At 49.6% G+C, this 22,978-nt stretch overlaps 1 protein-coding gene and 1 pseudogene across 2 annotated transcripts in view; one reads left to right on the top strand and one right to left on the bottom strand.

Moving 5' to 3' along the window:
* LOC110293852 (phosphatidylserine decarboxylase proenzyme, mitochondrial) overlaps positions 1 to 2,606 on the top strand; it is a 46,070-nt gene extending 43,464 nt beyond the window's left edge. For both annotated transcript variants that reach the window (XM_021161698.3, XM_085836588.1), the window contains exons 4-8: positions 98 to 334; positions 551 to 689; positions 928 to 1,074; positions 1,316 to 1,476; positions 1,902 to 2,606. In XM_021161698.3, the coding sequence (XP_021017357.2) occupies positions 98 to 334; positions 551 to 689; positions 928 to 1,074; positions 1,316 to 1,476; positions 1,902 to 2,126 (909 nt within the window). In that variant the 3' untranslated portion in view covers positions 2,127 to 2,606. The remainder of the gene's footprint in view (positions 1 to 97; positions 335 to 550; positions 690 to 927; positions 1,075 to 1,315; positions 1,477 to 1,901) is intronic.
* Positions 2,607 to 2,964: 358 nt separating this feature from the next.
* On the bottom strand, positions 2,965 to 18,582 carry LOC110294178 (protein SFI1 homolog; annotated as a pseudogene).
* Between the last annotated feature and the right edge of the window lie 4,396 nt (positions 18,583 to 22,978).

Below are 22,978 nucleotides of genomic sequence, written 5' to 3'. Positions count from 1 at the left end.
GTTTCTTTCTCTCTCACTCATGTGGGGATGGGGGGTTGGAGTGTATGAAAGTACTCAAATTTGTGACCAGCTCAGCCTCCTGCACTGTGGCCTACAGGTATCCCTGTATAAATCTGTGCCAACGCGTTTGCTGTCACGTGCCTGTGGTCGCCTCAACCAAGTAGAACTTCCTTACTGGCTCCGGAGGCCAGTCTACAGCCTGTATATCTGGACCTTTGGGGTGAACATGACTGAGGCTGCAGTGGAGGACCTGCACCACTACCGCAACCTCAGCGAGTTCTTCCGGCGTAAGCTGAAGCCTCAGGCACGGCCTGTCTGCGGTTTGCACTGTGTGGTAAGGCCTGGCCCTTGTCTCCATTCTTCATTAGGAAATGAAATCCTTGTCTGCCTTTGAGCCAGGCTTAGCAGCACCGCATGGCCGTGGTACTCTGGAAGGCTCCCTCCTGACCTGGACTGGAGCTCCCTGAGTACTTGGCAGGTGGTAGAGTTTGGGGAGCCACCGAAGGTGAGGACTACCCCCTCCTTACCATCAAAACTCTGTCTCCTCCAGACCAGCCCATCAGATGGCAAGATCCTCACCTTTGGGCAGGTGAAGAACTCTGAGGTGGAGCAGGTAAAGGGTGTAACCTACTCCTTGGAGTCCTTCCTGGGCCCTCGAGCCAGTACAGAGGACCTGCCCTTCCCTCCAGGTGGGTCATCGCTTAGTCAGGATTGGTAGCTGGAGCAAAGGCTAGCAAGAAAAGGCATAGGGGGCTGAGGGAATAAAGGCTGGGAAGGCTTTGGGGCAGCAGGATGCTATGTAGCCAAAAGTCATTATTGGAGCCCCCAGCTAAGCTTCATGCAGGCCATGTACAGGTGCTCACTGTGGGATGAATGGCACCTGGAGCTTGTCCAAAAGCCAGGCCTTCTTTCTGTCCCACCCAATAGCTTCCTCCAGTGACTCCTTCAGAAACCAGCTGGTCACCCGGGAAGGGAATGAGCTGTACCACTGTGTCATCTACCTGGCCCCAGGAGACTACCACTGCTTCCACTCCCCCACTGACTGGACCATCTCACATCGGCGCCACTTCCCAGGTCTGCCCAGGGGTGGGCATTAGAGGCCCTTGGCCTTTTGACTTGAGAGGACTGGACTTGAGGCTGGTGCTGTCAAGGCCAGGAGAGGACTACTTGAGGTGGCTGGTTATAGGCAAGGGTATCTGGGGTCCTGCTTAGAATTTAGAACGCTTGGCCTGTGAGTCCCTGTGGCTCTTCGGCCATTCTGATGTGAACATGTCAGGCTCTGAGCAGAAAGTAGCATATTCTCTTGTCTCTTCAGGTTCCCTGATGTCAGTGAACCCTGGCATGGCCCGATGGATCAAAGAGCTCTTTTGTCACAATGAGCGTGTAGTCCTAACTGGAGACTGGAAACATGGGTTCTTCTCGTTGACAGCAGTGGGAGCCACCAATGTGGGCTCTATCCGTATCCACTTTGACCGAGTGAGCAAAGCCCACAGGCCAAACCTCTTGGGTCCAACCACTTCATTTGCTGTATAGCCATATCTTTGGGCTTATAAATTTTGTGGTGCAGGGGGGATGTTCTAGCTCTGACCAGGCTTGGCTCTGCTGAGCAGCTGCTCTGCAGACACCCATGCCAGCTCAGCCTCCCTCTCTCTGTTGCCCAATCTGTGGCCATTCACCTGCCTGAACCAATCCTACATCCTATCACACTGCTTCTGCCAGGAGCCCTGATCAGAGGCAAGGATGGAGGGGGGGTCCCCGCCCCTCCTTGTCAAAGTCGCAGCTGATACTGGGAGTGTTGATTAGTTAGGCCTTTGCCCTGAGAGGCTTGTCTCTGCCACCTGGGCTGGGCAGGGTTGAGGACAGGCAACAAGGCTAATTAGCTTTTTCCTTCTTGCTCCTAGGACCTCCACACAAACAGCCCCAGGTACAGCAAGGGCTCCTACAATGACCTGAGCTTTGTAACACACGCCAACAAGGAGGGCATTCCCATGCGCAAGGGTGAGCCCCTGGGCGAGTTCAATCTTGGCTCCACCATCGTGCTCATCTTCGAGGCACCCAAGGACTTCAACTTCAGGCTGAAGGCAGGGCAGAAGATCCGCTTTGGGGAAGCACTGGGCTCCCTCTAGTCCTCTTGGTTGTGGCTGCCAAGGGATCTTTCCAAACAGGAGCATGAGGGTCTTCAGCAGAGCCTCAGGCTGTCTGGGTGAGGGGCACTGCGGGGCTGACCTTATAAGACCTGAATGATGTGTTCCTGCCTGTCCATGGGTGCAGAGGAGAGGTTCTGGGTCTCTCAGGACCTAGGCCCCTTTCCAGAGTATGGGTGGGTGTGATTTGACCCCAAAGTCACTTTCAGGGGTGCTTTAAATTTTTGTACAAGCCAGAGCCTCCTACCTCTAACTCCTGGCTGTGTACTACCACACCCTCTAGCTGTGCCCCCACCTGTCACAGGACTCTTTCACTGTGCACAGGGTGAGGTGCCTGCTGGGCACAGACTGTGGATCCACTGTCTTCCTAGAGCAGGCCACATGGCCTTCATAACTGCTTTCTGCTCCCAAATTTCACCCGTCTGCTTGCTGGAAAAGTAAAATCACTTATATATTGCTGAATGTGTTGTCCTGGGCTCTGCCAGTGTCTTCTGAGGACCATGACTAATGATGTAGACCTTTGTAGGCTCTAAGAAGCTGGCTGAATCCTTTTGCTGGTAGGCAAGACCAATTAATTACTGGCTTGTCTGGTAGAGTCTGGAGTGAAAGGGCAGGTGGAGGCCCTGCCCTGCAGAAGTAGGGGACATGCTGCTATTGGTCTAGGGACTGTGTTGGAGGCAGAAGGTATGGAGGTCAGTACCTAGAAAACAGGTATGCAGGCCATGGGGAACCCAGTGGTAGGGACAAGCCCAGAGTTCGTGTCGATCTTGGGAATGCCATGAATTTCTCTGCAGGAGAAATCAGTTAACTTTCAACTGTATCAGTAGTACCGTAAGTACCGTATTTTGTATGAAACGTAGGAGACTTCTGAACAGTGATTCATTTCATTGCAAGACATTTTGAAATTAAAAAAAACAAAACAAAAAACTACCGTAGCTTTGTATTTTGTTGTTGAGGGTGGGGCAATGTGTCCAAGGCTTTGTGAAGGATAGCACCTGTCCCCCGGGGATGGGCCCACTAGCACAAAGCCCGTCTCAGGCTGACGCTGGGCCTCGAGCTCCTTAGCCAGCTGCTGGATCTGTAGTTCCACCTGGGGACATGGGAGAGAGGGAGGGACAAGGCAAGCTGAAAGGAAGGACAGCCAGGGGCTGTCCCTGGGCTGACCTGGTCTTACCTCCTCCAGTTCTGTTTTCACCTGCTCTTCTAGATGAAGGTCCTCAGATCTCGGCACCTCCTGGCTTAGCTCCAGCCACCTACGCAGTCTGTTGGCTTGTCGCTGGCACGACCTGGAGATGGGGACACCTATCAGGCTGGGTTCTTGGCACAGCCTCAAGCGAGCCCTTTGAAGAGGTATTGGCTAATAAAGTGCTTCGAGAGAATGGCCAACAATCTTCTGTCTTCCCCAGCAAACAGCAACTCATGTGAGGCATGTGAAAACTTCTCTTCCTGTCCCTTTCTAGAGGGACCAGTCTTTCACTGAGGTCTCTGAAAGCTGCTGTATGTCAACTGTCCCCAGAACACTGGTATAAGTAGGACCCAGGCCCACGCTGTCTGTCCCTTGTTAGCATTACAGTCACAGTTGTCAGGTAAGTAACAGAACCCAGGCAAGCCTTGCTTGGCGTTCCATAGCCTCCAAATGGAAAGCAGGACTTCCAGCCCTAGGTAAGGCCAACTTGGCCCTTCCCAGAGTAGATAAAGGTGCCAGAGGACACTCACCCCACCCCCTGGAGTTAGACCATACAGAGGAGTCCCAGGCCCTGCTGCAGGAAATGGAACCAACTGCCTTTCCAAGCCACAGCTATTCCCATAGACAGGTCTCAGAGCACCTGGCGGGCCTCACCAAAGGTCCTGCTTGGTGGTTTGGTAGTGTTGTAACTGCTGCTGGATCCCCTCCAACTCAGCCTCAAGCTCTGTGTGGCCTGCAGCAACAGGAAGATGAGTCTGACCTTGCCCACCATCCCTTTAAGACCCAGAAGACTGGTAGGGCTTTGGTAGAGGGTGGCCCCAGCACCCTGACTTACTCACCTGTAGCCTCGGAGCCATAAACAGGCCCAGTCCGGGTGCTTATGGAATCTCTGGGGAGGAGATGGGGATCAAGGTCCCTGGGTAAGGACGGGCACCTCCAAGGCTGAGGTCCAGGGATGCTGGGCTTCGCTGACACCTGTAGAGGAGCAAAGGGTGGATGCTGAACAAGAAAGCTAGTAGGGACCTTGGGAAGTGAGTCCTGTCCTGATTCATTGCCCACTGGGCCTTGCAGTGCTGAGGGTGACTGCCCTGCCTGATGAGCCTCAGGGAAGACTGTTCCAGGGTGGCACTCCTATCCCACCACTCCTGCACCCCCAAGGCTTCTCTTCTGCGTGCCACTATTTTTTAAAAAAAATACTTAAATACTAATTTACTGAGACAGAGTCTTGCTGTGAAGCCTAGGCTCATTTTGAGCTCTCCATCCTCCTGCCTCTACCGCCTACATGCTGAGATTGGGGGTGTCTTAGTCAGGGTTTCTATTCCTGCACAAACATCATGACCAAGAAGCAAGTTGGGGAGGAAAGGGTTTATTCAGCTTACACTTCCATGCTGCTGTTCATCACCAAAGGAAGTCAGGACTGGAACTCAAACAGGTCAGAAAGCAGGAGCTGATGCAGAGGCCATGGAGGGATGTTCTTTACTGGCTTGCCTCCCCTGGCTTGCTCAGCCTGCTCTCTTATAGAACCCAAGACTACCAGCCCAGGGATGGTCCCACCCACAAGGGGCCTTTCCCCCCTGATCACTAATTGAGAAAATGCCTTACAGTTGGATCTCATGGAGGCATTTCCTCAACTGAAGCTCCTTTCTCTGTGATAACTCCAGCTGTGTCAAGTTGACACAAAAATAGCCAGTACAGGGGGTATGTCACTTCACCAGCCATGCTGCACCAGAAACTGCCTCCTTCCTGTCTCCACCCCTCCCCAGTCAGCACTAACTTTTAGGAACTGCCAACTGGCTGTTTTCAGGAGTACCCCCTGGCTACCTCTACCCAGGACCCTGTGTCCCCTATGCTCTTCCAGGTGACTTTGCCCTGCAGTATAGATGCTCATAGCCTTGAAGGCTGATTGAGTGGGGACCGACTGCCTCACCAGACACTGGACCCTACCCCAGATTCCATCTTTTAGTAAAAGAATTCTTTCTTAGTGACCCTGGATTCCTCTTCCTCCCTCACCATACCTACCATAGTAAGTCCCACCACAGACAGTCCCCAACAGACTGTCACACACACACACACACCAGTGAGAGGCTACAGCCAGAGCACTAGCATGTACGTCTGATCACACCACGGCTCGTGGCTGCCCCGGCACTTGGTGCTCTGAGTCCAGGCCAGATGTGGTGCCCTACAACAGCCCCTCAATTTCTTCCTCTTCCCACTCCAAGCTCCCACCTGTCCCCCAAGACCAGAGGCCCGGCTGGGAGCCCACCTATAAGGTTCTTCTGGTTGTCCAGACATCAGTTATTGCTCAAGTTATTGCTGGGGTGTTGGAAGACTAGCCACTGCTGTGTTTTGGGCCTGGTGTGCAGGGCACCCAAGCTTGTCAAGTGACCAAGATATTCTAGAAAGAAGAGTAGTAAGGGTTGAAGAATGAGCACCAAAGGAGAATGAGTGACAGCGCAGTGGAGAACTCACCCTGGCAGTGCCTCCTGCCGCACGGGGCATGATGGAGGAGGGAGGCAGCAGCTCCAGGCCTGGACTGGCCGTAGGAGGCAGCTTCGGACCAGGAACATTCGGCAGGACCCCAGGTAGGAAGGGTCTTGTCAGGGAAGGGCCTCCCAGCGGAGCCGTGCTTTCCTCCTCCGGGGGCTTCTCTAACTGGAGCAGAAGCAGAAGCTGCTCACACCATGGAACCTTCCTCTGGGTTAAAGGGACCAGACATCCAATAAAATATAGGAACAGAGAGTTTTCAGTGCCTTTGGACTCACAACCATTCAACTTACTGCTGCTCCCAAGGGTGTACCTCTCTAGGGACCTCTGGCTCCCCAAACGCTCAAGCAGGAAAGATGGACGTCGGGGCTGTTTCCATGTGAGCGGGCTTCATTGCTGGAGAGAAATAGTCTGTTCCTTGGACTGACAAGGTCTGCGGGGGAACCTGAGATCTCGCTAAGGTTCAGTCCTTGGCATTTTACAGGGAGACTGAAGGTCAGCATGTGCACAGGGTAGGTCTGAGCCTAGACAACTCAACATGACCCTTAGAGCCTTCCTGACTGATTCCTGGGTGCTGGAGCTGCACCTGTTTCTTTTGACCTTCACAGCAAGCTGACGGTTTGTATTCTTTCCTATGAGAAGACCCTCTGAGATATTCAGGGTCCTGCCCAGGTTAGTGGTGAGGGGTGAAGAGTGGGGACAAGTAGGGGCTGGCCCAGAACACTCTACCCACCATGAGTTCTGAGGCCAGTGCTGGTTACTCTGGGAATGACAACTGCCTCTCAAGGGTGGTGCACACAGGGCTGAGAGAAGCCATCCATGGAGGTGGAGAAAAGATTGGATGCCCACAAAAAGTAGAGTTCTGACAGGGAAGAAGGGAAGCTACAAGCTTAAGACAAGGCATGAAGGCTTGACTGCTGAGTATCATAATACAGGGAGAAGCAGATGTCACACAGGAAGGGACAACAGTCTGCTCAGAACAATGGCCAGGGAAGAATGGCCTGACACAGGCCCCAGGCCCCTGAGCAGCTCTGGTGTGATGAAGCTATGGCACTCTCATCTTGTCCTTTCCATAGCTGTTTGTCCCTCTTGTGTGTACCCAGCTTTGGATCCAGGACTAGAGGCAGAGGTGAACCACAGGCCACTCACAGGTCTAGGAAGCAGGGCTCCCCAGCAGCTCCTGCCAAACTACCCAGGACTCCCTGGGATGGGGGAGCTCAAAGTTTCTTTGTCTCCAGGGTGGCATCTCCAGCCTCCGCTGCTTGTCCAGAGAGGAAGGAATCCTTAAATGTCACGCTCTTGCTGAATGTGGTGGATGCTGGTGGTTGAGAAGTCTTGCCTGGACCAAGCACCTTCTTTTTCCAGAGCTCAGCACAGTGGCGGACTGCACAGTGGAGGCTGTGAGCTGCCTACAACACAGCTCTCATCAGCTCCTGCCCTGCTCTGCCCTGCCAGCCTCTCACCAGCAGCTCTGGCTTACCTGGACCTGCTGCTGGGCCTGGAGCTGCTGCCGGAAGGCCTTCATACCAGCTGTGAAGCGCAGAAGCCATGTGGCACCCTCCTGTAGGAGCTGCTGCTGGTAGGCTTGCATAGCCCGTTCCGGCCGTGCCTTCTTCCTCCTCCTCTCAAGTACGAAGCCCAGCCATGCAGTCCACACCTTGCAGAAGAGAGGACAAGAGATAAGACTCAGGCTTCCATGATGGATCCCATAACCCAGCCTACAGAGCAGCCCCTGAAGGCAAGAGTGCCCAGGGAATTAGAACCATTACCTTTGCTTGTAGTGAGAAGGCCCAGAACCACAGGGCCCGGGCTGTGCCCCACTGTTCTTGCTTCTGGACTGCCAGCTGTGGGCCAGAAAGATTGGGTTATTCAGAGGAATATACAGGCAACGTGGCAATGGCCACTCTCAGCCCACCAGCTAAAGCATCTACCCTCCTCTTACTGGGAAGGGTTCAGGGCCTGGCCTCATCCTGACCTTGAGCTAGTTAATGTATTCAGGGACTGTGAAGGGAAAAGGACAGTACAAAAGGAAGAATGCACAGACACCTCTGACTGGACAGTGAATGGACAGTGCAATGGTGGGGGAACTGGGAGCAGAGCCAGAAGGAAAGCTCTCCAGCCTAGAGCAAGAACAGACTATAAACTTGGCTGTGCTGAGCAGACTGTGTGTGGCCTTCTGTTTTTTTATCAAGACCCCAACAAAGACTTAAAATTCACTTCACATTAATTTTTGGGTATTATTCCAGTGTGTTTAAGATGATACTTTAAGAGAAACCTGAATTGAAGAGACTAGCCTTCTACAAATGGCGTATGAAGGAAGCTGATAGTGCGGGGGTTGGAGGGGAGGCACAGGGATGGAGCCCTGGGACAAAGACAGTATTAAAGACTGAACTAGATGTGGGGCTGAGATGGCTCTAAGCTGAAGTCTTGCCAGTAGGCAAGAAGTACTACACTGGTTCTCACCTGCTTCCTCCACTGGCAGAAGCAGGCCCGACCGAGTCTCTGTGCCAGGAGTTGGGCAGCTTGTCTCTGCAGAAACTGGAGAGCAAATGCACACGGGGTCAGACTCCACAGTCACCTAACTCAGGGTCTATCCCCAGCCCTTGGGGCAGTTGCAAGGGGAGACTCCACCCAAGTGAACACCTTTCTGCCAAGGGCTCCTGCCCCCATAGTTTCCCCAGATCTAAAGTCAAGGGTCAGGAGAAAGCAGATTTCTCTTCTGAGCAGCCTTCTCCTGGGGTAGCCTTGATTCTGAGGCTGGCTATTCCTGCGTTTACGGGAGCCTGCAGCAGCTCCCGCAGCCTTGTTCCTGCAGAATCCCAGCATTAATACTTGTTGCCCAGAGTTCTGTCTGGAGATGCCTCCCCAAGACACGGGCACTTGCTCAAGACACCCATGACTCATACAGAGCTTAGAAAGCTGCCACCACCACGTGCCTCACCTTCTTTCTGATACACCCCAGATGGTGTGCCTTCCACCTGGCCATTGCTTCCATCAGCAGCTGCCAGCGGTGATGCTGAGCCGCCTGTCCCAGCTGGAATCCCTGCTGGGCCGCCCTCTGGCTGCAAGAACTGCCAGTGCTGAAACCAGTTCCGGAGACGACCTGAAGCGATGTAAGCCGGCTGAAAACTACAGGACTTTCATTCATAAGTGACTTTGTGGCACAGGAAGACGTAGACAGTGGAAAGGTTATGTGATGTGACAGTCAGCCTTTTGTGAGAAAAAGTGACACAGGATCCATGGCCACATCTCTACAGTCTGGAAACTGGAACTAGAATTTCTTTTTGCTGCTGCATCTCCCAAATGCTGTCCCCATAGCTGTCCACAGTCATTGGAGATATCCCAGGACCCACAGAGCAACACCAACAGGTGCTAGGCATGCAGGAGACTCTTAGTCCCAAAAGGGAGCTTCCTGCTGGAGCTCAGCCTTGGAGGCAGGAAATAAAGCTCAGAGAGAAGTCCAGTGAGCCTGAGGTATCACCGGGAAAGTAGTAAAAGTGATCTCTTGGGACCTCACAGGGTAGGCCGTGTCCTGGAGCCTGGGAATGCCTAATACAGGAGGTACCTCTGGAGCCATTCACAGGCTCCAGAGAAGGCAGCAGTCATGAGCCTTATCTTGGATAGTGTCCACCAGCCATTTCACATCTTGGGTGCAGCCTTAAGTGTCCCTATCTCCCTAGCTACCACTATGGATGGCATCATCGCTAAGGAACAACAGGAAGGTACAAGGTAGAGGGGAACAGAATGCAGAGTTACGGAACCCAGGCCCAACAGATATATCTACAAAACACTCCCACACCTGAGGCTCAGGAACATTTTGGAAGAGAAGAAAAGATTCTAAGAACCGGAAGATCAGGGAGTTTGCTATGTGAATGTGTCTCCTAGGAATGCAAGAAGCCATCAATGTGACTGCCCAAATAGGAACCAAACAGGGACAACACTGATGGACAGTCACAGTGGATGGGGAAAGGCCCACGAGGCCTCTACTCTATACAAAGAACTACTTGGAAACTAAGACATGCTGAGAGTGGGAGAAAAAGTCTTTCCCAGAAAAGAGCTCACCAGATGGTTATTCAGTGCTAAGTGGTCTGCCCTGACGACATGCAAGTAACACTATACTGACTGAGCAGGGTACAGAGTAACAACTAAAACCGGTCAGGATTTGAAAGAGCAGAAGTGGTTGGGGGGGGGGGGGGAAGGGGAGGGAGAAATGATATAGTCTTAGAAAGAAAAGAATGGGAGAAAGAAAGAAAGGAAGGGTGCTCCCTATGTGGTCTAGGCTGCCCTCAAGCTCCTTGCTTCAGCATGCCTCCTTCCTGCCTTCCAAATGCTGGGACTACAAGCCTGTACTTTGTAAAAGTCTATGCCTGTGCCTAAGGATATTTTCCCCTGAGCTCTAAAAAGGTGTGGCAGAAACCTTGAGGTCTAATATCAGACAAGACAATGAATACAGGCCTTTAACCCCAGCACTCAGGAGGGAGAGGCAAAAGCATTTCTGTGAGTTGGAAGCCAGCCTGGTCTACATAGTGAGTTCCAGGACAGCCGGGGCTAGAGAGAAACCCTGTCTCAAAAACAAAACAAAACAAAACAAAACAGGCACCAAACCACAATGCTACTGCATCCTTCCCACGGATGGTACTTTGTGTTTACCCATTAAATTCCTTGTTCCAAGGACCTGCCCTGTGCCACTACCCCCTTTAAGAAAAGTTCTTCATGAGCTGGAGAGATGGCTCAGCAGTTAAGAGCACTGACTGCTCTTCCAGTGGTCCTGAGTTCAAATTTCAGAAACCACATGGTGACTCACAACCATCTGTAATGAGATCTGATGCCCTCTTTTTTTTTTTTTTTTTTTTTTGCTGTGTCTGAAGAGACAGACAGTGTACTTACATATAATAAATAAATAAATAAATAAATAAATAAATAAATAAATCTTTTAAAAAAAAAAGTCCTTCAGAGATTGCTCTGTTGGTGCTTCAACTGCTCAGTCCTTTGCTCATAGCAAACCAGCATCCCAAGCTTTGCAGACTCAGAACGAACAGTTCTCCAGGAGCTTTCTGGGCTTCCAGTGCCACGAAGAGACTACTGAGGCAGCCCACTCTGTAGACTGCATAACCTCCTGTCATCCCTGCTTCCTGACCCAGCAGGACTGACTGGCTATTGAGGTCCAGCCTCAAGGACAAGTACCGGACCCTGAGCATCTCAGGAATGATGTGGATAATATTATTCTAAAGCTCACTTAATAAATGTATATATTATATAAGTATACAGCATATAATACCAATTATATGTGTGTGCATGTATACATACATACATACATACATACATACATACATACATACATCACAAGGAAGACCAAAAAGGGCAACAACCAGTAGCCAGAGGAGTCCAGGGAGGACTCTCTTCCAGAGCCTCTGGCCTCTGGCCCTGAGAAAAATTAATTCTTGTTTGAAGCCTCCTGGTCATGGAAGCACCAGGGAATAAGCACACATGGACAGAGCCCGCAGAGCACATGGAACCATAGGGAGTCCTGCGCTCACACTCCCGTCACTGTTTGTCCCCACAGGCCTCTCTTACCCCTGTCCAATGCTTTCCGGGCTTCCCTGAGGGCAGGTGCCTCCTTTTGTTGGTAATATATCTGCACTGACGTAGTCTCTCGCCACTGGATGAGGACCTATAGACAGGCAGAGAAAATACAGTGCTCATTTCATACTTTGATATCAAGGACACACTGTGACCAATGCTGGATCCTCTTGAGGTAAGACTTGAAGGGTTAAGAGCTGGCTCTCAAACATATCCAGGAAGTAGCCAGCCATCTGCTCAGTCCTGGGTTGGGGCTTCAGGTCCCTTAAAGGGAAACCTGACTACTCAGACACAGAAACTTTCCTATCTGGAGGATTTAAACTTGATATTGTGCCATAGAAATGAAGTCGTTACATGGGTTATACTCCATCATTTGTTAAGCATTGTGTTAATTCTTTTTTCTCCTCTTTTGTTTTTCAAGACAGAGTTTCTCTGTGCACCCCTGACTCTCTGTCCTGGAACTCACTCTGTAGACCAGGCTGGCTTCAAACTCAGAGAGATCCACCTGCCTCTGCCTCCTGAGTGCTAGGATTAAAGGCGTCCACCACCACTGCCTGGAATATTTTTTCTTACACAGGAAGCCTAGTAACAAAACCCTTTGTGGGTAGTGTATGGTGGGACACACTTAACCCCAGAACTTGGGTAACAAAGACAAATAGGTTTCTATAAGTTTGAGGCCAGTCTGATCTCCATAGTGAGTTCCAGTCTAGCCTGGGCTACATAGTAAGACCGTATCTCAAAAGAGAACAAAAACCCTTTGTGTGGGGTGTGTGCATGTATGGGTATGCACATGTTTATGGGTATAGAGGGCCCAAAAGTCCAACGTCTTCCTCAGTCACTCTCCATCATTCCCTAAGACAAGTGTCAGAGGCTGAAGCTCGCTGCTTTGGCTGACTGGCTAGACAGTGAGTCCCAGGACCCTCTCAGTTTGACTCTAACTCCAGGACAGAGTTACAGACACATGCAGATGCAGTGATGAGAATGTGCTTTGGTTTCAGTCTCAGGCTGCTTCAGACTTCTACAGCAGCTGACTAAGAATGCCTCATGCTCTAGCAGGGGTGTGGTTTGTCAGCTGCAGATCCTGTGACCTTTGGAATTCTGGGAACTTTTCAGAGGGTAAATAAATGCTAGAGCCCTAATAGGCAGTTGGTGGTTGCTAGTCATTTAGGGGGGTTGGTTGCAGTTTGTCAGTAGTTGTGCTCTAAGAAGAAACAAAAGGAAAGAAATGAGATTCAGGGATTCTCTCTCTCTCTCTCTCTCTCTCTCTCTTTCTCTCTCTCTCTCTCTCTCTCTCTCTCTCTCTATATATATATATATATATATATATATATATATACATACATACATACAGTGATATGGAGTGAAATCAGGAAGGATAAAAGGTAGAAAAAGAACTCACAAAGTACCAAAGACCAGCTACACACAGTCATATTCAACTTTATGTGGGTGTTGGGGATTTGAGCTCCTGTCCTCATGCTTGAACATCTCACCGGTACCACTAAACACATCTAAAGAACACAGGGAACCAGATGAAGCATGGTACCAGCTTCACCAGTCATAAACTCCATTCCCACCTGAGTGGTCTCTCTTCAGAGCATTAAACCTAACCAGATCTGGTCATCTCCTCCCAAGGCAGGGACGCCCCAGCCTGTCTTGAATATTTCTGAGAAGATGCCAGTCTTCACTAAATGTAGCTGCTGCCTCCCCAGGGAACTGCATGGTCACCAGCAGGTAGATCTATGCCACTCAGAGTTCCCAACAGTCTGCTTTATTCCAGAACAACCATGACCCAGGGACAGCCTCTGGGACTGTTTCTGTTTGAACCACTTCCTTGTATTATATCCCAATGCGTTGCCCATCCCTAGAGCATGGACCTTGCAGGAAATTTCCAACATCTACCCCAGCCAAGGAAACGAGGTGGTCTGGGTCATTTCAAACTCGATGACCAAGAACCTCTTGGGAGGCGCCATGCTTCCAGACAGGCCTCCTGAGCATGCAGGCTGGGTGCCAGTGGGTAAGATCTGGCATAGTCTTCCAACACGGTTACTGAATCTCAGCAGCTCCCAGGCTTTATCTGAGTGTAGTGTTGCACACGTATGGAAAATACTGGTTCTGGTAAGAACTAGTTTGCTTCCTATATGACATGTTTTCTTTTAATGAACAGTGAGTGATTCCTAACTCAGTACAAACAAAAATACCTACAGACATGCATGTGTGAAAGATGGTTTCCTACCCTGGGAGGTCCTTATTAAGTGTCAATTAATAAGGACTGTAATGTGAGCCCCAGGTTCCCTGGTAACCAGTCTATACCTCACCTTGGAGCACAGAGTCCTGCTGTAGTGGACTCTTGCTTAAGAGGTTTTTTTTGGCTCCATCCAATCGGGCCATGGTGTTTTCTCTCCAGCATGGTAACGCCCACCTGTAATGACATGGGTCAGGTGAGGGAAGTGACAGCAGTTTGGGCCTGGGCGGCTTCCATGAAACACTCTTTCCCATGCCTGAGTAAAGACTGTGCCTCAGAGCATCTGTCTCATGACAGTCAAGCTCATGTTCTTGCCGACACCCAACAACAGATGCTGAGTGTCTGCTCTGTGCCAGGTACCAGGTGGGACCAGGTGGCCAGCAGTGCACCAGGCCATCACCGAGTCCTCAGGAGGTGTATGATAAAGAGAGCACAGCTATAAGCAGACGATAACAATTCAGGTGATTCACAGTGAGATAAGAGGCACATGAACCCCAGCACCTACTTGCTCTCTCATTCTGGTCTATCTGAGGGTGCTTCGTGAGGACTTCAGGGGAGTGATTGTTTAAAGTCCACAGGACCCATGGCCTACACACAGCCAGAACATCGTGTGCTAAACAAGTACAAGAGGAGAGGGAGCAGGAGTTCAGAAACTTGAATTATAAGGAGTGGGGGTGGGGTGAGAGTTACAGATGACCCTAGAGGGACAGACAGAGAGGCTGAAGGCTGCACACAGGAGTGGGGATGAGCCGGGCGTGGTGGCACACGCCTTTAATCCCAGCACTTGGGAGGCAGAGGCAGGTGGATTTCTGAGTTTGAGGCCAGCCTGGTCTACAAAGTGAGTTCCAGGACAGCCAGGGCTACACAGAGAAACCCTGTCTCGAAAAAACAAAAACAAAAACAAAACAAAACAAAACAAAAAAAGAAAGAAGAGTGGGGATGAAATAGCGTGTCAGGAGGAGAGAAGGTTAGGTGTGAAGCATGGTGGGATGAAATAGTGTGTCAGGAGGAGAGAAGGTTAGGTGTGAAGCATGGTGGGATGAAATAGCGTGTCAGGAGGAGAGAAGGTTAGGTGTGAAGCATGGTGGGATGAAATAGTGTGTCAGGAGGAGAGAAGGTTAGGTGTGAAGCATGGTGGGATGAAATAGCGTGTCAGGAGGAGAGAAGGTTAGGTGTGAAGCATGGTGGGATGAAATAGTGTGTCAGGAGGAGAGAAGGTTAGGTGTGAAGCATGGTGGGATGAAATAGTGTGTCAGGAGGAGAGAAGGTTAGGTGTGAAGCATGGTGGGATGAAATAGTGTGTCAGGAGGAGAGAAGGTTAGGTGTGAAGCATGGTGGGATGAAATAGTGTGTCAGGAGGAGAGAAGGTTAGGTGTGAAGCATGGTGGGATGAAATAGTGTGTCAGGAGGAGAGAAGGTTAGGTGTGAAGCATGGTGGGATGAAATAGCGTGTCAGGAGGAGAGAAGGTTAGGTGTGAAGCATGGTGGGATGAAATAGTGTGTCAGGAGGAGAGAAGGTTAGGTGTGAAGCATGGTGGGATGAAATAGTGTGTCAGGAGGAGAGAAGGTTAGGTGTGAAGCATGGTGGGATGAAATAGTGTGTCAGGAGGAGAGAAGGTTAGGTGTGAAGCATGGTAGGATGAAATAGCGTGTCAGGAGGAGAGAAGGTTAGGTGTGAAGCATGGTGGGAAGAAGGCTCAGAACATGACAAACACACTCCTATGTGGGCCTCTGCTGAGGGCCTATTACCTGCATGGAGACACTGAGGCCATTCTCTGCACATCTTAGGCAGGACTGCCCCATCCACCCACACCTGATTCTGGAAGGTCTTTCATTGGCCTGAGAGATCCAAAGGACTCAAGACTCACCACAGCAGCTGCCAGTTGTGCTGTCTCTCCCTGGCTGCCACCTCCTGCAGAACACTCCTCACCCTGTTCTGGTAAACCCCTGGGAGATGAGGAAGACTGGAGGCTACCCTGGGACCATACTTCTCCCTCGACAAGTAGGCCTCAGAGGTGCGTTTACCACAGTGGCTGCCAGGCCAGAGCTATCAGAGTGGGAAAAGGCTGAAGGTCTCCATTCCAAGGCCAGCACCTATCTCCACTGTAATGTTCCACAAGGCCCAACTCCTGAACTCTTATACAGAAGTGAGATTTCCATGATGGCTGGCACCCCAGGCAGCACTTTCCGGGACACCTGATTCTCTGGGGAGGAACATAAACGTTTCCAGAAACCTCCCCTACCCCACAGTGAGGAAACCCGGAAGAAAGAGCTGGCTCCTACCAGCCACTTCTGCAGAGCCCTGCGAAGCAGGGTTCACTGGCTGTGCAGGGCCGCATGCTTCAGTTTCTGTGCTCTTCCAGCCTCAGGGCCAGGCACTGTACACAGGGAAGAGTGGGGACTGTGGGCCGAGGGCCAGGAGGGGCTCAAGGCAGCAATGTCTCGGAGTTTTCATTCTGTGAGCTCCCAGAAGGAGAATACACCAATTGAGCCTCAATCTTATCTATAAATATTAACCTAGAGGTTGGTGGGTGTCAAATGAGCAAGTGCCAGACAGGAAGTGCTGGACAGGTACTGGCTTCAATGTTACACCCTTAGTAGAGTTTCTGTGAGCGGCCAGACAGGAACTTTACACTCAGTAAGTTCAGCTAATAACAGCCCCACACATACGTAAGTTATCACTGCCTCACAGTCGCCCTTGACCAGAGGCATATGGAGGAACCCATCTGTCTGTCTGAGTCATGAGGACAAACAGCCCCACCTGTCCAAATGCCACACTCAGGCTGTGCCCATGCCAAAGCCTTACCTCCCTCCACATGCTCCAGGCCCAACTCAGGAGCCGTGCAGTGTGGAAGTGCGCAGCCTGTGGCCTGCCCATCCTCCTGTGGAGAAACAGGAGAAGCTCAGCAGGGGCCAGACCACAAGGGGCCTCAGAACTACTGAGCTCTGGGAGTGAAGGATTCTCTGAAGAGCTGTCTGATGATCTGGGCCTCTCCCAAGTAGGGACACAGAGATTCAGGAAAATTTCAGGAAACCTCGTGGGGCTTCAACATCTCTGCACCAGACACGTGGGCTGCATGCGCTCTCCATTGTAGCTCTGTGGTCTGGTAAACACTGTCATAGCCTGCCCACTAAGTGTCCAGCCACCTGATAATGGGCCCATCAGTTTATACCCTGCCACTAGCTACATGGGTCCCAGGTAGGAAGCAAGGTGGAGCTGAATTTCAGAGCATCTGAGTCGGATGACAGATTCCAAGGTCCTGTCCCTTGATTTAAGCTGAATTTCCTGGATATACAACCAGCCCTACCTGACACCCCACTATGGGTGGGCACTTGGAGCTTCTGCCAAAGCTGGCCTGAGGGGGAAGCAGCTCTGGAGTAGAAATGCCACTCACTCTATCCTAAATCCTTGGGCGCTTTCCCTCCAGATGCAGAAAGCCCTCCTGAGCAGTCCGCTGTGGTGGTGGGCAATGGCCATGGCTTGCTGCTGTCATTCCAGGTGACACACTGCTGCCTGCTGGTGCCACCCGAACCAGAACCTACGCAAAAGCTGCTGCTCTGCCTGCAGTATAGCCTGAGGCAGGGTGGGAGGAAACAGAACAATCCAGAAGGAGACCAGTTCAGAGGCTGGAGGAGAATCTGTGACCAGCAAAAGCGATCCTCCCCCAGCAGCTGTCCGTGAACTGAGCTGACATCAGACATCAATGTCTGGATTTTCCCAGGCTCCTGCACCTGGCAGGGTGGACCAGGGTTGTATAGCTTTCTGAGGAGCACCCCAGGGCAAGTGCATAAAATGGATCCTCCCCCCAGGAACTCACTCAAAGACCACACACCATTCTCTCTGCCAAGCAGTTTTCTCGATGCTGAGACATCTTCTGCCTCCACAGAGCAAATACTTGCTTTTCTAATGTCCCTCTAAATACACGGAAATGAGAAAAGCTGACTAGAATCCAAGCATTTCCAACGAAAGACATTTCTTATTTTTAGTTTTTAGTTTTTCTGTGTAGCACTTGGCTGACCTGGATCTTACTTGGTAGACTACACTGGCCTCAAACCCACAGAGACCAAACTGCCTCTGCCTTCTTAAGTGCTAGGATTAAAGATGTCTGACTTTACCACCCTGTGGCTCCTTGACCTTTGTCACTCTGTGGGTGACCATTTTTCTAAGAGAGTAGTCCTCAGTCTTCCTAATGCTGCAATCCTTTAATACAGTTCCCCATGTTGTGGTGACCGCCCCCCAACTATAAAATTATTTCTACTGCTATTTCATAATTGTAATCTTGCTACTGCTATGAATCATAATGTAAATATTGTGTTTTCAAATGGTCTAAGATGACCCCTGTGAAAGGTCACGACCCACAGGTTGAGAACTGCTATTCTGAGACTTCAAAAGACCGTGTTTTATAGAACGGGGGCACAGCATTTTAGGGAAATCGCACAACGTGAGGCTTCATCAAAGCTCTCATTACAACACTAGCAGGAAATTATGCTCATGAAAGAAGAGCAGATGCATAAAACGCAAGCTGTTCTGAGAACACTTGCAAAAAGGATGGCCGAAAGTTGTCCCAGGGGAAAGTACTGGCTAATTTTTCCTGCTTCATGAGATCCAAAGACCCACATTCTGAAAACCCAGAGGACCAAGGACCGGAGGCTGAGAAACCAGTAACACAAAGCCAAGGCATACCAAAGTCACCAGAGCTACATCAGAGCTGCCTGTCCCAGACACACAGGAACTGCACAGCGTACCTGTGAAAACGTACCGCTGTTATGTGCAGGATCCATCTCTTCTGGTGCCATTACCAGTCTTTGTACCACGTGTAGAAGGCAGTAGACAGTGCTCGCTGCTGGAAATGACCATCTGCTCTGGCCTGCAATAACTGAAACAAAGGAACAAAAGGCCTCTGTGAGCGGTCATAGGCACACTCTTCTGAGAGACTGCTGCTCATACAGGTAGGAACAGAATGAAGTGTTATGTTTGATCTTCGCCAGTTTGCTAGGTTAAAAGCGTACCATGAGGGGCTGGAGAGACAGCTCAGAGGTGGCGAGCACTGGCTGTTCTTTCAGAGGTCCTGAGTTCAATTCCCAGCAACCACATGGTGGCTCACAGCTATATGTAGTGAGATCTGACTCCCTCTTCTGGTGTGTCTGAAGTGACAGTGCATTCATACATTAAATAAATAAATCTTTACAACAAAACAAAACCAACAAGCCAACCAACAAAAGCAATGTGAAACATGAAACTATTTGCATATTTAATCTTATGCAGTGTTATTTTTCTAGACACAAATGAATAAGAATATGTGTGTGTGTGTGTGTGTGTGTGTGTGTGTGTGTGTGTATTTAACTGAAGCTGGGTTTGGTGACACACATGTTTAATTCTAGCACGCTAGGGGCAGAGGCAGGTCAATCTCTGCTGAGTCTAAAGGCCAAACTAGTCTACATACGTCAGGCCAGCCTAGTCTACATAGTTGAAGCCAGTCCAACCATGGCTGTACAATGAGACCCTGTCTCAGACAGACAGACAGCAGGCTGGAAAGGGCTCAGCCCTTAAGAGCGCCCTGGTTTGATTCCCAGCCCCCACATGGTGGTTCCTAGCCATCTGAAACTCCAATCCCAGCAGGCCCTATGCCTTCTTTTGGCCTCTGTGGACAGTTGCCAACACCCAGGTCAGGTCACTCACACCTGTAATTTCAGGTCCTCTTTGGGCTTACTCAGACACTGCACTCATGTGCATAGATATACAGAATAGACATGCACATAACTAAATATAACTTTTTAAAAAGATGTATTTATGTATGTATGTGTATATGTATGTATGTATTTATTTATTTAATGTATATGAGTACACTGTAGCTGTCTTCAGACGCAGAAGAGGGCATCGGATCCTATTACAGATGTTTCTGAGCTACCATGTGGTTGCTGGGAATTGAACTCAAGTCCTCTAGAAGAACAGTCAGTGCTCTTAACCACTGAGCCATCTCTCTATCCCCCTAAAAAAAATTTTTTTTTAAAAAAAAAATGTGCACTGAGAATTTTCGTTTCTTTAAAAACCCAGAGATGTCATAGAAGTGTGTTTCTGGTTTAACCCCAGGTGTGAGGTAAGAGGCTACTTCGCAACAGGTGACTATGATTTGCCTTTCACAGTAGCCAGCTGCAGACTTGGGACTCTGGAGATGGCCTGTGGTGGCTGCTACTCCGCCTACTGCTGCTGGTCCCTGCTGGTCCCTGCGGCTGTGTTTGCTATGGCTGGTTTGCAGGATATTTTGATAACAAAGATTGGACTGGCCCCAAGGAAACCAACCTCCTGACCTCTGATTGGCAGGAAGTGGCCTACAGAGGTTTTCGCGCCCCCCCCCCCCCTTGCCCTCTGGCCTTCTTTCTCTCTTACCTAGTGTTGGCGGTTGTAAAGGTTTACGTGGAGCAAGGGTTGGAAGAGAGAGAGAGACATAAGAATTCAATAAAATAGTTTTTTGTTTTTTTTTAAAGCCAACAAAAATGACTCTGGGTGCTGAGGGGCGGTAGAGGGATGGCTCAGTGGCTAACTTCATTCTTGTTCCTGCAGGACTCAGATTCAGTACTCAGGACTCTCATGGTGGCTCACAACTGTCTTTAATTCCAGTTCTAGAGGATCCAACACCCTCTTCTGACCTCTGTAGGTACTGCACTTATGTGCACAGACATGAGCACATAAGTAAAATAAATCTTTAAAAGTCTAATGGACTCACGAACTTATCTTCCCAATTCAGTAACAAGTCGATATTTTACCATTCTACATGGTAAATAGTTACTTTTGCTTGCTTGTTTGTTTTTTTGAGACAGAGTCCTCCCTGTCCTAAAACTCACTTTGTAGACCAGGCTGACCCCAAACTCACTGTATGGAGCTCAGACTAGCATGAAACTCATAATGAGCCCCCCTCAGTCTCTGAAGCACTGGAATTACAAGCAGACACCACTGGTGGCCATTATACTTTTTGTCTGTTTTTGTTTTTTAAGATAGAGTTTCTCGATGGGCGTGGTAGCACACGCCTTTAATCCCAGCACTTGGTAGGCAGAGGCAGGCAGATTTCTGAGTTTGAGGCCAGCCTGGTCTACAGAGTGAGTTCCAGGACAGCCAGGGCTACACAGAGAAACCCTGTCTCGAAAAACAAAACAAACCAAAAAACAAAACAAACAAACAAAAAAAACCAAAAAAAAAAAAAAACAAAAAAGAAAGAAAGAAACAAAGAAAGAAAAAGAAAAGATAGTTTCTTAACCTTAACGACCTAACCCTACCACTATCCCCATACCCTAACCCTACTTACCTAACCCTGAAACCCTAACCCTAACATTAACTCCTAACTCTAACCCTGAACCCTAATATTGAACCTTCACATTGACATTTACTCTCACACAAACACTCACCGTAACCCCTCTAACCCTAACCCTAACCTATAACCCTAGCCATGAAACAGAACACTAGCCCTGAACACTAACCCTGAACCCTCAACATCACATTCACCCTCACCTTAACCATTCTAACCCTAACCTGAACGCTAACAACCCAACCCCCTAACCCTAACAGACTAACCTTAACCTTAACTGCTAACCCTAACCCCTAACCCTAATAGTATCCTTAACCCCTAAGCCCCTAATCCTAACCCTAAACCACTAACCCCCCTAACCCCAACACACTAACCTTATCCCGAACACCCTAACACTAACCCTAACCAAACCCTAATACTCTAACCCTAACCCTAACATTAACCCTAACCAAACCCTAATACTCTAACCCTAACACGAACCCTAACCAAACCCTAATACTCTAACCCTAACCCTAACACTAACCCTAACCAAACCCTAATACTCTAACCCTAACCCCCAAACCCTAATCCTAATCTCCTAAACTCTTAAGCCTAAAACACTAATCCTCTAACACTAACCACCAAACACTAACCTAAACCCTACCCCCTAACTCCTTAACCCTAACACCCTAATCCAAACCCCTAAACCTAACCATCTGACACCAGCCCCCTAACCATAACCTTAACCATTAACCCATAACTCCTAGACCCCAAAAAGCCCCTAACACCAGAACCACCGAATCTGAACCAGAACCCAACCCTGAACCCTGAACACTAACTCCTAACCATAACCACTAAACCCTAACCCTAACGCAAACTCTAATCCTAACCCTAACCACTAACCCTAAACCCTGACATTAACCTAACAGTTAGGATTATCTAACTATAATACTCTAACCATAACCCTCAAACCCTAACCCCCTAAACCCTTAACCCTGACCCCTAAACCTAAAGTAAATGCTAACCCTAACCCTGAAACTGAACCCTAACCCTGAACCTTCACCTTCAACCTCACCCTAACCCTAAACCCTCTAATCCTAAGCCTGACAACCCTAACCCTAACACCTAAACACTAACCTCTAATTCTGTAACCCTAACCTAACCCTCACACCCCTAACACTAAACACCTAAACCCAAACACCTAACCCTAACCCCAAACCCTAACTCTAAAGCTATAACACTAACACTAACCTTAACCATAACCTCTAACCATAACCACTAACCATAACCCTGAAACGGAACCCTAACCCAGAACCCTGGCCCTCACATTCACCATCACACTCACCATAACCCCTCTAACACTAACCCTAACCCTGACCCCCTCTAACCCTAAGCATAACAACCCTAACCCTAACAACTCTAACACTAACCCTAACTTTAAGACCTAAACCATAACCCCTAATCCCCAAACCCTAACACTAACTCTAACCCTAATATCTAACACCTAAACCCAAACACCTAACCCCTAAAGCTAACCCTAACTCCAACCCTAACCCCAAAACCCTTACTCAAACCCCCTAACACACCAACACTAACCCTAACACCCTAATCCTATCTATAACATTAACACCCTAACCTTAACCATAAGCCCTAACCCTGAAACAGAACCCTAACCCTGAACCCTCACCCTCACAGTCACACTCACCAACACCAACCCCCTATCCTAATCCTGCCAACCCTAACCCTCAACGTCACCTGAAAACTAACCCTTACCTGAATTCAAATTCACCCTCACCCTAACCCGTCTAACCCTAACCCCAAACTCCTGACCCCCTAAACCTAACCCTAACACCTAACCCTGACCCTCTAGCCCTAACCACTAAACCTATCCTAAAACCCCTAACCTTGACGCTATACTCCTAACCCTAACAGACTAACCCTAATCTCCGAAACCTAACACCCTAAACACCCTAAACAAAACACTAACCACTAACACTAACACATAACCCTAAAACTGAACTCTAACCTTGAACCCTAACCCTGACATTCATCCTCACCGTAA

Source organism: Mus caroli, unplaced genomic scaffold (assembly GCF_978045245.1).
Source record: "Mus caroli unplaced genomic scaffold, Mus_caroli_1 scaffold_4, whole genome shotgun sequence".
Lineage (NCBI taxonomy): Eukaryota > Metazoa > Chordata > Mammalia > Rodentia > Muridae > Mus > Mus caroli.
Note: the sequence above shows the minus strand (reverse complement) of the source record. Positions and strands in the feature narration are given on the sequence as shown.